The 14000-nt window shown below is 36.3% G+C and overlaps 1 protein-coding gene across 1 annotated transcript; it reads right to left on the reverse strand.

Moving 5' to 3' along the window:
* Positions 1-647: 647 nt before the first annotated feature.
* On the reverse strand, positions 648-13785 carry ctr9 (CTR9 homolog, Paf1/RNA polymerase II complex component). The gene is made up of 23 exons (XM_079424000.1): positions 13558-13785; positions 12845-12943; positions 12538-12777; positions 12348-12465; positions 11825-11914; positions 10401-10657; positions 10216-10323; positions 9695-9931; positions 9520-9609; positions 9305-9433; positions 8400-8583; positions 8228-8316; positions 6807-6992; positions 6628-6715; positions 6359-6507; positions 6155-6271; positions 4882-5027; positions 4725-4796; positions 3971-4253; positions 3718-3872; positions 2424-2502; positions 2229-2335; positions 648-1351 (listed from the first exon to the last, which is right to left on the reverse strand). Exons 1-23 carry the CDS (start codon positions 13600-13602, stop codon positions 955-957), a joined length of 3465 nt encoding a protein of 1154 aa, XP_079280126.1. The 5' UTR covers positions 13603-13785; the 3' UTR covers positions 648-954.
* Positions 13786-14000: the final 215 nt, after the last annotated feature.

The following is a 14000-nucleotide window of genomic DNA, read 5'->3' on the forward strand; positions in this document are numbered from 1 at the left end:
AACAGAAGATTGGAAAAAGCTTGCCTGGTCTGAAGTGTATGCTGATTTCTGCTGCAACATTTGGATGGTAGGGTCAGAATGTGGTGTAAACAACATGAAAGCATGGAACCTGCCTTGTATCAATGGTTCAGGCTGCGGGTGGTGTGGCGGATATTTTCTTGGTGCACTTTGGTCCCCTTAGTACCAATTGAATATCGTTTAGACACCACAACCTTCCGGAGTATTGTTGCTGACCATGTCCATCATGACCACAGTATCTTGTGATGTTACTTCCAGCAGGATAATGCGCCATGTCACAGAGCTCAAATCATCTCAAACTGGTTTCAGGAGTTAACTAAACTCAAATGGCCTCCAGAGTCACCAGATCGCCATCCAGTAGTCCAGCATCTTTGTAATTTGATGGAATAGGAGATTGACATCATGGATGTGATGCTGACAAATCTGCAGCAACTGTGTGATTCTGTCCTGCAAATATGGACCAAAATCTCAGAGGAACATTTCCAGCACCTTACTGAACCTACGCCACAAAGAGTTCAGAAGGCAACAGTGGGTCCAACTTGGTACTAGCAAGGTGTAGCTAATAAACTGGCCAGTGGGTGTGTGCATATAAAAACCCATCATTAACCAGGATTCAGTACAAACTAGAAAAATGTTTCAAAATACTTTTTATTCAAAAGGTATTTCATATTGTACACCAACTCTGAATGACAGCTTGTGATTCATCCCTCGTCCCTATAGAGCACAGTATATGCTGTAATGCTCAACAAAAAGCACCTGCTAAAGGGGTTTTGAACATTTCTTACACAAAAGATTGAACAGAAAACACGTTCTCATTTCTGAAAAATAAAACAAAAAACATTGTGTAAAATCTGAGAAACATTATCCGGGAAAACACATAACTACGTACTATGATTTGAACATTACAAGAACAAAGGCTTTTCTTTTTCCTCAAACTCAGTCACTGTCGTCATCAGATCCTCTGTTGGAGGCTTCATTGTTGGACCTCTCCGGCTCAGAGTCGTTATCGGACCTCTGCGGAGAGCCCTCGTTCTCTGAGCCTCGATCTGAAGCGGCAGCCGGAGATCCGGCCCGAGATTCATCGTCAGACCCTTCGGAGCGGCTCTTCTTGCTCTCGTTGTCTGACTGCTCAGAGTCGGACTGTTGCTGTGGTCTCCTCCGTTTCATCGGGCGTTCGCTGCCAGACTCATCCTCGTCTGAGTTTCCAGAGCGCTGGGGGCTGCCGGCCTCACTGCCCGACTGGTTACGCTCCTCGTTGGAATCGCTGTCAGAAGCGATGCGTTTCCTGTGGCCGACGTCGTCATCTGAACCAGAGCCGCTGTCCTTAGGGTTTCTAGACATAAAACAGTCCATTTAAGGAATAACTAAATTCTTAATGAAACAGAATTAGCAAGAGATGATGTTCTCAGAATTGTGACGAGCATCCGAGTCCAACAGATAATGGTAAAAAAAACAGCAACATAGGACGGGGACTTGGTTTTATGCATCGGTTGTTGATTAGATTTTGAGATGTGTTTCACTCAAAAACAGATGAAAAAGCAGAATAAGTTGTAGAATAGCTTGTAAGGAAAGGTTTTAAGTGGTCTAAATAAGGGGATTTCAAACAGAGGGGTGCAAGGGATTGCTTCTGTTTACAGAAAAAGGGTAAAAAAAAATATATATATTTTTTTTAAAACAAACAAAATAAATATAAAATAAATAAATTAAAATTAATAAATAAACTTTAGGTAAACAGATAAAAAAAATAACTAAAATTATAAATAATTATTCCATTAAAATAAATGAATACATGAATGAAACAACAAAAAATTAAAAATTATATATTATAATAGTACTATTACAGTACTATAATAAATAGGGAAAAAAGTCATGTAAATGAACAGAAATTTTAAAAGTAATATTTTAGTATTTTTTTACAGCATCAAGATTTTTTAAACTGGGGTCCTGGGGGCACAAGAGAGTGCTAGGGTGTCCATATAAATGTTTACAGAAAAAGTGTAAAAATTATTTTCTTTTTTTTAAATCCTACAATCACCAGAAAGAATCCAGTTATATTTTGTTTAAAGATTACGAGGTATTTTTATTTTTTAAATGAAACGTGCATGGATGAATTGTTCACAATGAGCTCAATAATACGCATTGACAAAATAGATATTGTGAAATTTCAGCTCATGCTGGCAGTTCAAGCAAACTCAAGTGACGTCTCTCACCTGTCTTCTGCTATTTTCAGGCCATCCTCATCGGAGGAGGAATCAGATGATGAAATGATTGCCTTGGACTTGATCTTCCCTTTAAGAGATGGCGGCATGCGCTCCGGCTTGGGTTTAAAAAGAGAGAAATGCAATTAGAACTAAATCTCAACATATAGGTCAAACTTTAATATTAAGTGCTCAGAGTATCGGTACCTTCTCGATTCTCTTGCGCTCTCTGGGCTTGCGCTGCTTTTTAGACCTTGAGCCTCCTTCCTCATCATCAGAACCAGGTCTGAGGAAACAACGAGAAACACACTAAAACTCAACCTGACCCAGAATAAACTACAATCAGGTGTTCAGAAAAAAAAAAAAAAAAAAAAAAAAAAGGCTATACCAATTTATAATGTATAATTGACATGAATTATGTAAATTTAGTTATAAATAATTATTTAATTAGATGCAAAAAAACTAAGAGAAAATAAGCAAAAATACAAGTACAACATTAGCTCACATTTTGCAACTTTTATAAAACAATTGTGCCAATATTCCATTGTAAAAATGATATTATAATTATAAATAATCATAATTTTTACATATTAAGTAATATCTATATATTATGTAAGGGATAATCAATGGCTTGCCGTGCTTTAAAGGATTTTAATGCACAACGTGGAGGCAAATAACTGCACGACGCGAAGCAGAGTGCATTATAATCCTTTAATGCACAGCTAGCCGTTGATTATGAATGATTATGTTGAATGTTGATTATCCCACTTATTCCATGGTCAAGGTCATTTGCCAGTTAAATCTTGTATTGCTCTTTGCAGAGCAATATTTGACGAATGGGTAAAAATTGTTATTTTCGTCAGTTATTCTCGTTAGCGCTAGCATTCTGCCTGCTTCAAATCAGACACAGAGATGAAATAGTGTGGTAAGACCACATTTATTTGAATTAATTATAGCATGCATTTCAATTAATTGCGTCTGCACAAATTAACGTTACTTCAAAAACAGCGATTTGATCACCTCGTTGCTGGTGAATATAATGTCGCGATCTAGTATCTATCCTTTATTTTAGTAATAAAAATCGTGGGGAAGCGTTGACAACAAGTTTGTGTGTGTGCAGCACAATCTGTGATCTCCAACCTCTCTCTCCGTGTGTGTGTGTCCGAGTGATGCGTGCTGGCTTCTTGTGTGCATCAATTAAAGCAGCGCATTAATATGGAACGGTGATTAAACTGACTTGGAACTACCTGTGCATTAAACGTTATACTGCATACCTGCCAGCCAATCAGAATCCAGTATTCAGACAGACCATGGAATAAAATGTAATCATTTATATCTTAATTTATGATTTACATATATGTAATTGCATCATGATCCCCTGAACTGTAGACTATTGGAGACGTTACCTAAAACTCCAAAAAAAAAAATCTTACAAAATAAAAATATACAAAATATTAGATGAACTTGAACTCATCCATGAATTGAGTGGATGTGTTATTACCTCCTCCTCTTTTTACGGGATTTCTTCTCTCCATCCTCCCCGGCATCCTCAACTTCACTGCCACTCCCAGATTTCTTCTTCTTCTTCCTTTTGATCGGCAGGTCCTCATCAGAGTCATCGTTCACAAAGTCATCAAAGTCACCTCCTTTCTTGCGCTAAGTAAAAAAAGTACATGAACGTTTTATTACATTTAAAAAAAAAAGGGTTTGTGGCAAAACCAAAAAATAAAAAGCGTAGAAGCATTTCGACTGACCCGCCCACTGCTTGCTTTCTTCTTCTCCTTTGCTGCTGCTTTCATCGTCTCTGAGAAGTTGAGCAGGTTCTTGGTCTTCTCCACATATTGGGCTCTTTGCTCCAGCAGCTTCTTCTGCTCCTCGACCACTTTGTTCTTCTTCTCCTCCTGTTCTTTCTGCATCTGCTGCCGCAGCAGGTCTCTCTCCTGCTCCTGTTTGGCACGGTGCTCCTTCTCCTCCTCATCTTGTTTACGAGCTCGGGCCACATGGTATTGAGCCTGGCTTAGCAAATCAGAGCACTGCCTGAAAGAGAACATACATTTTAAAAGATGCATTCTTAACATGTCATTCAATAGCCTTCCAAAAAAAACAAGAAAAATTTACTGAAATGTGTTCATTCATATATATATATATATAAAAAAACTGTTTTATTGAATAAATACAATTATTAAAAAAGTTAAAATGTAAACATCATATACAGGTCCTTTTCAAAAAATTAGCATATTGTGATAAAGTTCATTATTTTCTGTAATGTACTGATAAACATTAGACTTTCATATATTTTAGATTCATTACAACACAACTGAGATAAACATATATAGATAAAATACACATAACTGAATATTAAGCATGAAATATTTTTAGATTTGCTGTGATTTTCTCATGACACCCTGCATTTTCATGGGAGGTATCAGATCACATCTGACTGGGGCATGCTGTAACAGTTAACTTCAATTTCAGAACAAATATCCCATATCCGGAAAACAAACCTACCTGGCTTCGCTTGCGGCCAGCGCTAGGTCGAATCTCATTTTGTCTCCAGCCTTACTGAGGTAGCTGAAGTACCTGTGAGAACAATAACAAAGTTATGAAAGGCATATGAGAGCCTCAGGCTGTGTGTCATAGGCTGGAGGTCCTGGAGTTCACGTACCTGTGAGCCAACTCCAGCTCTTTCACCGCACTCAATACAGCCTTCAGATTACTCTTCTCGTCCTTCAGCACCAGCGTGGCCAACCTCTGCAGCACCAGCGCCACATTAAACAACAGCACGGTGTCACTGGGAGCCACATGCCGGGCCTGGGAATTAAAGAACCAGAAAAAACATGTCAGAAACATGCATAATTAGGACTGCAAATAGACTCAAATAATATTTGTGACCCTGGAGCACAAAACCAGTCTTAAGTCGCTGGGGTATATTTGTAGCAATAGCCAAAAATACATTGTATGGGTCAAAATTATAGATTTTTCTTTTATGGCAAAAATCATTAAGATATTAAGTAAAGATCATGTTCCATGAAGATATTTTGTAAATTTCCTACTGTAAATATATCAAAACTTCATTTTTGATTAGTAATATGCATTAAGAACTTCATTTGGACAACAAAAAAATGGACCCTTATGACTGGTTTTGTGGTCCAGGGCCACATTTGGTAACATTCTACAATAAGGCTACATTTGTTAGTGCAAGTTACCTATATTCGTTAAACATGAACTAACAATACAAAATACTTCTAAAGCATATATTAATCCTAATTTTAATATTTACTAATACATTATAACAATCAAAAGTTGTATCTGTTAGTTAATATTATTTAAATGGACCTGAGCATGAACATGAACAATCATCAGTTCTATTTTTCTTAACTAACATTAGCAAAGATTAGTAAATACTATAATAAATGTACTGCTCATTGTTAGTCTATGCTTTAATTGACATTAACTAATAGGACTTTATTGTAAAGTGTTACCAATATATTGTTTTAAATAACGAATCATAATTAATACAATAATAATAATAGTAAACAATCATAAAAATAAACATATGGGCATTAATCCTGTTATTTTGATTTTAAAAAACTTGAAATAAAATAAACTGAAATAAAATATATATAAAGAAAAATTAAGGCAACATTTGTTTTTTTCATTCAGCTTAACTATACAGAGATATTTAAATGAGAAAACTACAAAATGACTTAAAACTTCAGAAAAAGTAAAATGATAACTGAAAATGAAATAAATACTAGTAAAAATTATAATAGAGTCTTGATGTTGTCATGGTCACATGCCAAATAAAATATTTATAAAAAGTGTTTTATTTTGATTTAAAATGTGTTTTATTTATTTAAAATGATTTTTGAATTTTTGCAGTCCAAAACACTGCAGTAAAGGAAATAAACTGCTAAGTTACATTAAGTTTTGCCCACCCTCAGAAGAGTCTGTTTGCACTCCTGCAGCTTGCCACATTTGAAGAGCGCTCGGGCCAGATACAGCAGCACCTCTGTGTTCTGATATTTGTAGAATTTCTTCAAACAGTTTTCATACTAAAGAGACAGAAAAGCAGGACTTGAGTACAGATCCAGAACAAAACCATCCTCTTCAGGGACAATTCCTTCAGTTTATTCTCTCACCATCTGCACAGCACTGATGTACTGCTTCTGTTCCACATAGATGTGTGCGAGATTCAACCAGACATCACTGATCTCTGCTGTGGCCTCTCGGACCTGAGCAAAAACATCCCGTGCCTCTCGGAAATAACCCTTATGTGCCAACACAGCCCCTGAGTCACATGGAAGAAAGATGCTTATGATGAAATTGACCGTTAACCACTATTACATGTGTTTATACTGCTAGCTACAGGTCAGGATATGCAAGACCAATTAAACAGCAGATAAAACACCTATGCCATTGGCAGCATATAGATTTTTGGCATCATTCCTCAGAACTTGTTTGTAGATCGCCAAAGCTCGATCCTGGTGGCGCTTTTCCTGCAAAACAAATTAAATTAAAAATGTAAATAAATTAGACAACTAATTCTGATAACACATGACGGTTTGTCAGCTGAATGACGCGAGGCACCTTTTCTCGGTCTCTAGTGGGCTGATGCAGCGTCTGAAGCCACACGTTACCCAGCGCCAGCATAGAGTAAGTGTCGTTCTGAGTGGACGGCTGCTTAAGGATGCGTTCAAACTTCTTCTGCCCAGGACCCCACTCTTGCTTCGCCAAGTGAAGGTTACCAATCAGAGACCAGGCATCAGGGTGGTCCTGCAAAACAATTTTATTTATACAGATCTTATAAAAAAAATATTTTATTAAAATAAAAAAAATTCCAGAAAGTCTAGATGCATAAGCCAAAATAATCAAAACAGGCCAAAAGTTGCAAAAAAGGCCCACTAATTATAGGATAAAAAAAACGCAAGTGCACAGCACAGCTTTACTGCAGCAACTTTATAGTTAACTAAAACCATTAAACAATTGTTTAAATAAAATATTTTTAAAAACTTCTCTCAGCTTGCAACATTTCTCATTTTAGTCTAACTTGATTTACTAAAATAACTAAAACTGAATATAATTAATTTAAAACTATATAGTCATACATAAACAGGACTAAAAACAATAAAATGACAAATTTTATAAATTAAAATGAAAAACGAAAATACAGAAAAATTAAGAAAACTTAATAAAACAACGATACTAAAATCCTACTGCTTTACTGAGGAACAGCAAATGTTTCAGTCACAACAAGACGTTGATATTTGGTTAAATTTCGGTTGGGACATCGGGTGACCAGAATTCAACGTCTAATGTCAATTTTAAATTGATGTACAATACCGACGTCAGCTAACGTTGATATTTTGTTCTTTTTAGGTTGTGTAACCAAAATCCAATCTTAAGTAAACATCAAATTGACGTCGAATACTGACATCAACCCGATTTTCATTTTCAACCAAAATGCAACGTCTGTCCGACGTCAGCTTGACATTATATAGACGTCCAGTGCCTGCTGGGTAATTACAACACCAGGTACAAGGAGTATCCTTAAAATAAAGATCACATGGTTGCGTACGTCACACAATTACACAAAAAAAATGCAATTATGAACTTTCAAAAAAAAAAAAAAAAAACACTGCTAGTGAATGATAATAAATCTTATCAACTGAGAATTATACTACTAGTTTATTTCTCTCAACAAACTAGAACCATACAGAATTCAGAGGAAACATGATAATGTTAATTAATTCAATTGATTTTTGGTAACCATGTGACATGCCCAACCATGTGATCTTTCTTTGTTTTAAGGTGACTCTTGCACCTTGCAATTAGGCATTGAAGATCACTGTGTGACTGAAACATTTGCCGTTGCTCAGTAAAGCTGTGGTTTATATCAAATTAGCTTTTTTTGCTGTCTTTTGTTTTACTTTTTGTCCATTTGAATTAACATAGAACCAGAACACTGAGAATCTACGTTGGTCAAATGTATAAAGATAAGAACTATCTACCTGATTGATCTGAAGGGCTTCTTTAAACCAGTCGGAAGCCTCATAGAAATTTCCCTTGTCACGCGCCATCGCTCCAAGTCGCAAGTAACCTGCAGCAGATTCAAATAAATCAAGGGAATTGACTGTTTCCTGAAAAAAGGCTACAAAAAATAAATACTACGATGATGCATACAGTCCACATAGTTGGGATGCTCTCTCAAGACGTTCTTGTAGAGTTTCTCAGCCTCGTGGAACTCGCACATGGCTTCATAGAGTCTGGCCAGGTTATAGGAGGTTGTGACGGAGATGGCGTTGTAGTAGTGCTCATCATGCTCGCCCTCAGCTTTTGCCCTCTCCAAAGAAGCCAGGAAGTATTTCTACAAAGAAAATGAGATGTTTTCTGTGGTAATGAACAGATTACCGCAATATTAATTTAAAGGAATAGTTCACCCAAAAACGAAAATTCTGTCATTAATTACTCACCCTCATGTCTTTCCAAACCTGTAAGATATTCGTTCATCTTCAGAACACAAATTAAGATATTTTTGATTGAATCCAAGAGCTCTCTGAACCTCCCATAGACAGCAAGTGTCCTTACACGATCAAGGCTCAGAAACTTAGCAAGGAGATCAGTGGTTCAACTGCAATTTTACCTATGAGAAAACAAAAATAACGTATGCAACATATGTACGCGGATTCGTTGTTTATGTTCAGATCAAAGCATAAACAACGTAAACAACAAATCCGCGTACATGCGTTGCATATGTTGTTTACGTATGTGATACTCTCCAAAATGATGCTATAGTGTGACACGGAGGAGACGAATTGTTGAATAAAGTCATTATTTTTGTTTTCTCATAGGTAAAATTACAGTTGAACCACTGATGTCACATGGATTATTTTAACGATCTCCTGGCTAAATTTCTGAGCCTTGATCGTGTAAGGACCCTTGCTGTCTATGGAGGGTCAGAGAGCAAAAATATCAGAATTTGTTTCCGAAGGCCTTATAGGTTTGGAACGACACGAGGGTAAATAATGACAGAATTTTCATTTTTGGGTGAACTATCCCTTTAATCAGAGCTAAAAATCCCTCTTTACCTTTGCCTCACCAAGGTTTCCCAATCTGAAGTGTAAAGCCCCCAAATTATTGAGGATCTCAGGAGGAACATCAGCTTGGACTTTCTCCTGGAGGATACGAGTGGCGGTGCCATATGCAGAAAGAGCACCCTGCAGGAAGGATGGGTGATTCAATGTTAGAAAGTTATATGTTGCATGAGTCCAGACACAAGCATATGCAGGAATAACGCTGTTACCTGAATGTCTGTTTGTTCCAAAATCTGGGCGAGCTCAATCCAGGCTTCCACATCATCGGAATACTGTACTGTGACTTTTTTCAGATGTTCCTGAGTAAAAAAAAAAACAGAGCCTTATAGTCCCTGAGAAAAACTTTTTGTAATGCAGTTTTTGATATATAATAAAAAGTCATACTTTAGCAATGTCTCTCTTCTCCTGGTCATCCAATGTTGCGTAAAGTGATCCAAGGATTTTCATGGTTTCATAATTGTTGGGATAGGCCTTCAGGACCTTTTCAAAGCACTGTGCAGCATTCTCCTTGTCTCTACGATATACATACATCTGTCCCAGGCCAAAGAAGGGCAGTACAAAAGTAGATGACGCAAACTGAGTGGCCTGATAGTAGTACTGGAAGGCCTGGTCGTAGTCCTCCTAAAAGCAAAGACATGTGCAAGTTTATCAGCTTTGGTGTTACACACTGCATTAGTAAGTCGCTTTGGATAAAAGCGTCTGCTAAATGACTAAATAATAAAATAATAAAAGCCAGTAAAAAATAAATCAAGTTAAAATATGAAAACAAATACAAAAATAACACTCTTTACTGTTGATTATGCTATTATTCCCAGCTAATTATCTATCTTATATATGCAATAACAAGTTAAATATGAAATATACGGATTGAGAACCATTTCAAATGAAAGACACCTCTTTCTTACCTGGACGTGGAAGGAACGAGCTAACTGATAGCAGCTCTCTGCTTGCATAGCCTCCACCTCTGTGTTGTGAAAAGCATGAAGAGCCAGATGCTGCACTTTGCTGTAGTCCTGAAAAACACAAAGCACATATAAAGTACAAGATCTCCACTTCAAAACTGTAGATCACAAGAGAGATCTAGCTTTACCTTTTTGAAGAAGAAATGGTTGGCGAGATGATTGAGCACCATGGGGTTGCTGGGGTCAATGGTGTAGGCTCTGGAAAGCAGCTGCACACCGTTCTTGATGGAGTCGGCCTCTTTGTTGTTGAGCTCCAGCACAGCCAAACCCACCAAAGCTCCCACACATTTGGAGTTGAGCTCCAGGGCTCTGCCAAACGCCAAGCGAGCTTTCTCCAGTTTGTTGAGCTTGACAAAGCAATGGCCCATGCCTAGTCTAACCTCGGCTGCAATAAGACAATTTACACAGAAATGAGCTCTGTGAGTCTTGACCAGTCACTGCTAACCAGCAGTTTGAAACACAGGGCCCTAGGATTTTGTGATGCAAAAAATGGAGACAGAATCACAGAATACAGTGGAATCCAGCATGAAAATGGAATTTACAGCATAATGCGGAATTTCACAGAATGTAGCCAATTTTGGACGAATATATCAAAAGTAGGACTGTAGAGGTAATCTAAATGAATTCTACTCATGTATGCGTGACACTCATGTTTTTTTCAGCGTATGCCGTCTTACTATATGAGGACATAAACTTAATCTTCAGAGATGCTCTGAGAATCACTTCACAAGCATTTCACCATTTAATTGGATAAAACTATAGTCATATCATGTAGACACAGAAACTAAAGGGTCTTAAGGAAAACCTGTTATAATTAAAGTTTGGTTTAACTTGACAGAAATATTACAGTTGTACAGCAGAATGCACTTCTCAAAGAAATAACAAAAGTAAATTTGATCAATATTTCTTTCATTATATATATATATTTTTATTTTTTATTTTTTCTGTTGTGCCAAAAAATAACGGCAGTTGCCCAGTTATGATTTGTTTCCATTTTAAAATATTAAATTGTTAATGTGTGATTTGTATGTTTGATGATAAATTGTATTACATCATAAATCCATAAAAACACAAAATTTCAGAAAAAAAAAACATTTCACATTCATTATTAAAATATTAAATTTCGGTAACACAAATTTAGAAGTTCTCCTGAATATAAGAAAATTTGCAAGTATATCTCAACTTATTCTACTAATCCTAACCTAATTTTCTACTAATACTCTAACAAGTTAGTATAAATCTATTGACTATTGAAATGAAGTGTGACCAAAATTTCAACAAATTGAATTCTATTGATTTAACATGTATTTTGATTATTCAAATTCATTTAAAACATTAAAATTGAATACAGAAAAATTCAAAAAGGACAGAACTTTATGAAGAAATACATTTCATAGGGCCCTAAGTATATATTATAATATAGTATTGAAGAACTAAATGTATATTTTGTCCAGATTTGATTAGAATAAATTGATCTACTATTAACCATCCAGGAAGTGGTCAGGTTTTAAGGAAAAAACAATAGTATTTTTAACATATCTGGCAGACTCACCTGGACAGCCAGGGTTAGTGCGAAGTGCTTTTTTGTAGTAAGCTAGAGCTCCTCTGTAATCCTTTTTGTTGAATGAGATACACGCCTTTCCTATTGAAGGACATAAACATAAACAATCATTCATAACAAGACAACATCTATTAATAGCAAACGCTTGGCATGAACGTGCAATAGTTGCAATCTACTCTGAAACCTGATCCTGTAGAATGTACAAGAATGACATGTTTTGATTTGAGCATGCAGCACTCGCATTTAATTCATTAAAACAACTAATATGATATAATATGGAGTTTAATGATCAAATCAGGCCATATTGAAATTTGTGTTTTTCCTCCCTCAAATTTAAAATGCAATTTAAGACCTCTTCAAATGATAATTAAGTCTTTTGTTATAGCATTTAAGACTTTTTAAGACTTTCGACCCACACAAAATCTGCTGTATTAAGAAAAATAGAGTGAATTGTGATTTCAAGTTAACTTTAAATCAGACTTTTAAGTTTATAATGATCATGTGCCATACTTACCCAGGAGTGCAGGGATGTTGTTTGTTGACTGGTTCAGTACAAACTGAAACTGAGCATCTGCCTGATCCATCTTATCTCCTTCCAGGAGACAAAAGCATGCTCTTCCCAGCAGATGGTTCTGCAGAAATGAGAAATATCATGAGGCTAACAACAAAACACAATCACTATGAATACTGTAACCTTCATGTACCTGATCATACATGATGATCTTGTCTGCCATGGTGTACAGAAGAGTGGACTGGTTGATGAGGTCCTTCTTTGCATCCTTGTTCTTCTCTTTCCGCGCCTGCTGGACATAATAAGCTGCTAATGTGTCCAAACACGTCATCTGGTCCTTCTCGTGGTCTCTGTAATCGAGGTTTCCATCAATGCGCGCCGCCTCCAGCAACTTGACAAAATCTTCTGTCTTGCCTTGCTTGTAGTACTCCAACTGAAAAGAAATAGTCGTGAGATTTTTGCACGCCAGAAATCCTAATAATGTCAAGTTTGTCACTTACAGCGAGTGCAATCCATATGTGCAGCTGTGTGTGTTCCTGTTTGAGGATACTGATAACTTCATCTCCCTCTGGAAGCTGGTCAAAGTCAAGCTCAATAACCTGAGGAAGAGACAACAAATTAATGATCATTAATGAGGACGAGACTTCAAAATGAGATGAAGAGCTCTAATAAATACATCAAATAATATCACACAATAAATATAGTATAGATTCAGTTTTTTCATTTATTTTAGGAATAGCATAAGGTACACAGTATTTAAATTAAAGTGTATTTTAAAGTTAACTGCAATATGATAGGATTGTTGTTAATATGGTATAATTTGTGATTATAATCCCGCGTTGTCTTGTCATATTCATAAAGTCAAACTGAGTGAAAAAACTCTAAATGTAAACATATGTTAATATGTACTATACACCCCTGACATGTTTGGTTAAACTCTAGTTTGTACAATTTGCTTGGTTCTTAGTTAATGGCATTTCACATATATATCATTTAGACATGAACTTCATTAGAAATGACTTGAACACGTTAAGAGTTTTTCGCTTATGACTGAGTAGCCTAAGGCTCACGAGAGTATTTCTGTCATCCGCCTTTGTCAGTTTATTAATTTTACATAAACTTATCAAAAGCGCGTGAATGATAGCATGCTAGCAAATGATAGCTATTTGCAGAGCTGTAAGTTAATCAAATTATATATAAAACAAGTCCAAACCTCGTCTGTGTCCCGCAGAGGGATTTCAATGGATCCCCGAGACATGGTTGCGACTCAAACCAAAAACCCAATAACACAGTTTTTGGTTTGAACTTGATGAAGTGGAGATGATCGGCAGAGGCTGCCCCTTCTTCTTCTTCTTCTTCTTCTTCTTGGTTTTTAACGGCGGCTGGCAACCAGAGGCTGCCCCACACACTACTGAAACTGAACAACAAACTACACGACACTTCCGGGTTAGCAGTCAGGCGCTTCAAATTAAAAGTCCTCGAAAATTCATACATTTCAATATTTTAATGACCTTTCTGTCGGCACTAAATGATCATGAGGCGTGAGAAACGATTAAAAACACAAATATTAATAAAATTATATTTAGTTTGGGTATAGCGTGACAAATTACAACAAAAACAACAATATATATATATATATATATATATATATATATA

Source organism: Barbus barbus, assembly GCF_936440315.1.
Source record: "Barbus barbus genome assembly, chromosome: 1".
NCBI classification, from domain to species: Eukaryota; Metazoa; Chordata; class Actinopteri; order Cypriniformes; family Cyprinidae; genus Barbus; species Barbus barbus.

Bases quoted from the DNA above. Each gene is read 5' to 3' on its own strand.
- ctr9 (XM_079424000.1), bottom strand. From the start codon at position 13,602: ATGTCTCGGGGATCCATTGAAATCCCTCTGCGGGACACAGACGAG. The intron at 4,797-4,881 runs GTACGTGAACTC...TTGTTCTCACAG, and splicing joins GAGCTGGAGTTGGCTCACAG to GTACTTCAGCTACCTCAGTA. The intron at 2,503-3,717 runs GTAATAACACAT...TTGTTTCCTCAG, and splicing joins TCCCGTAAAAAGAGGAGGAG to ACCTGGTTCTGATGATGAGG.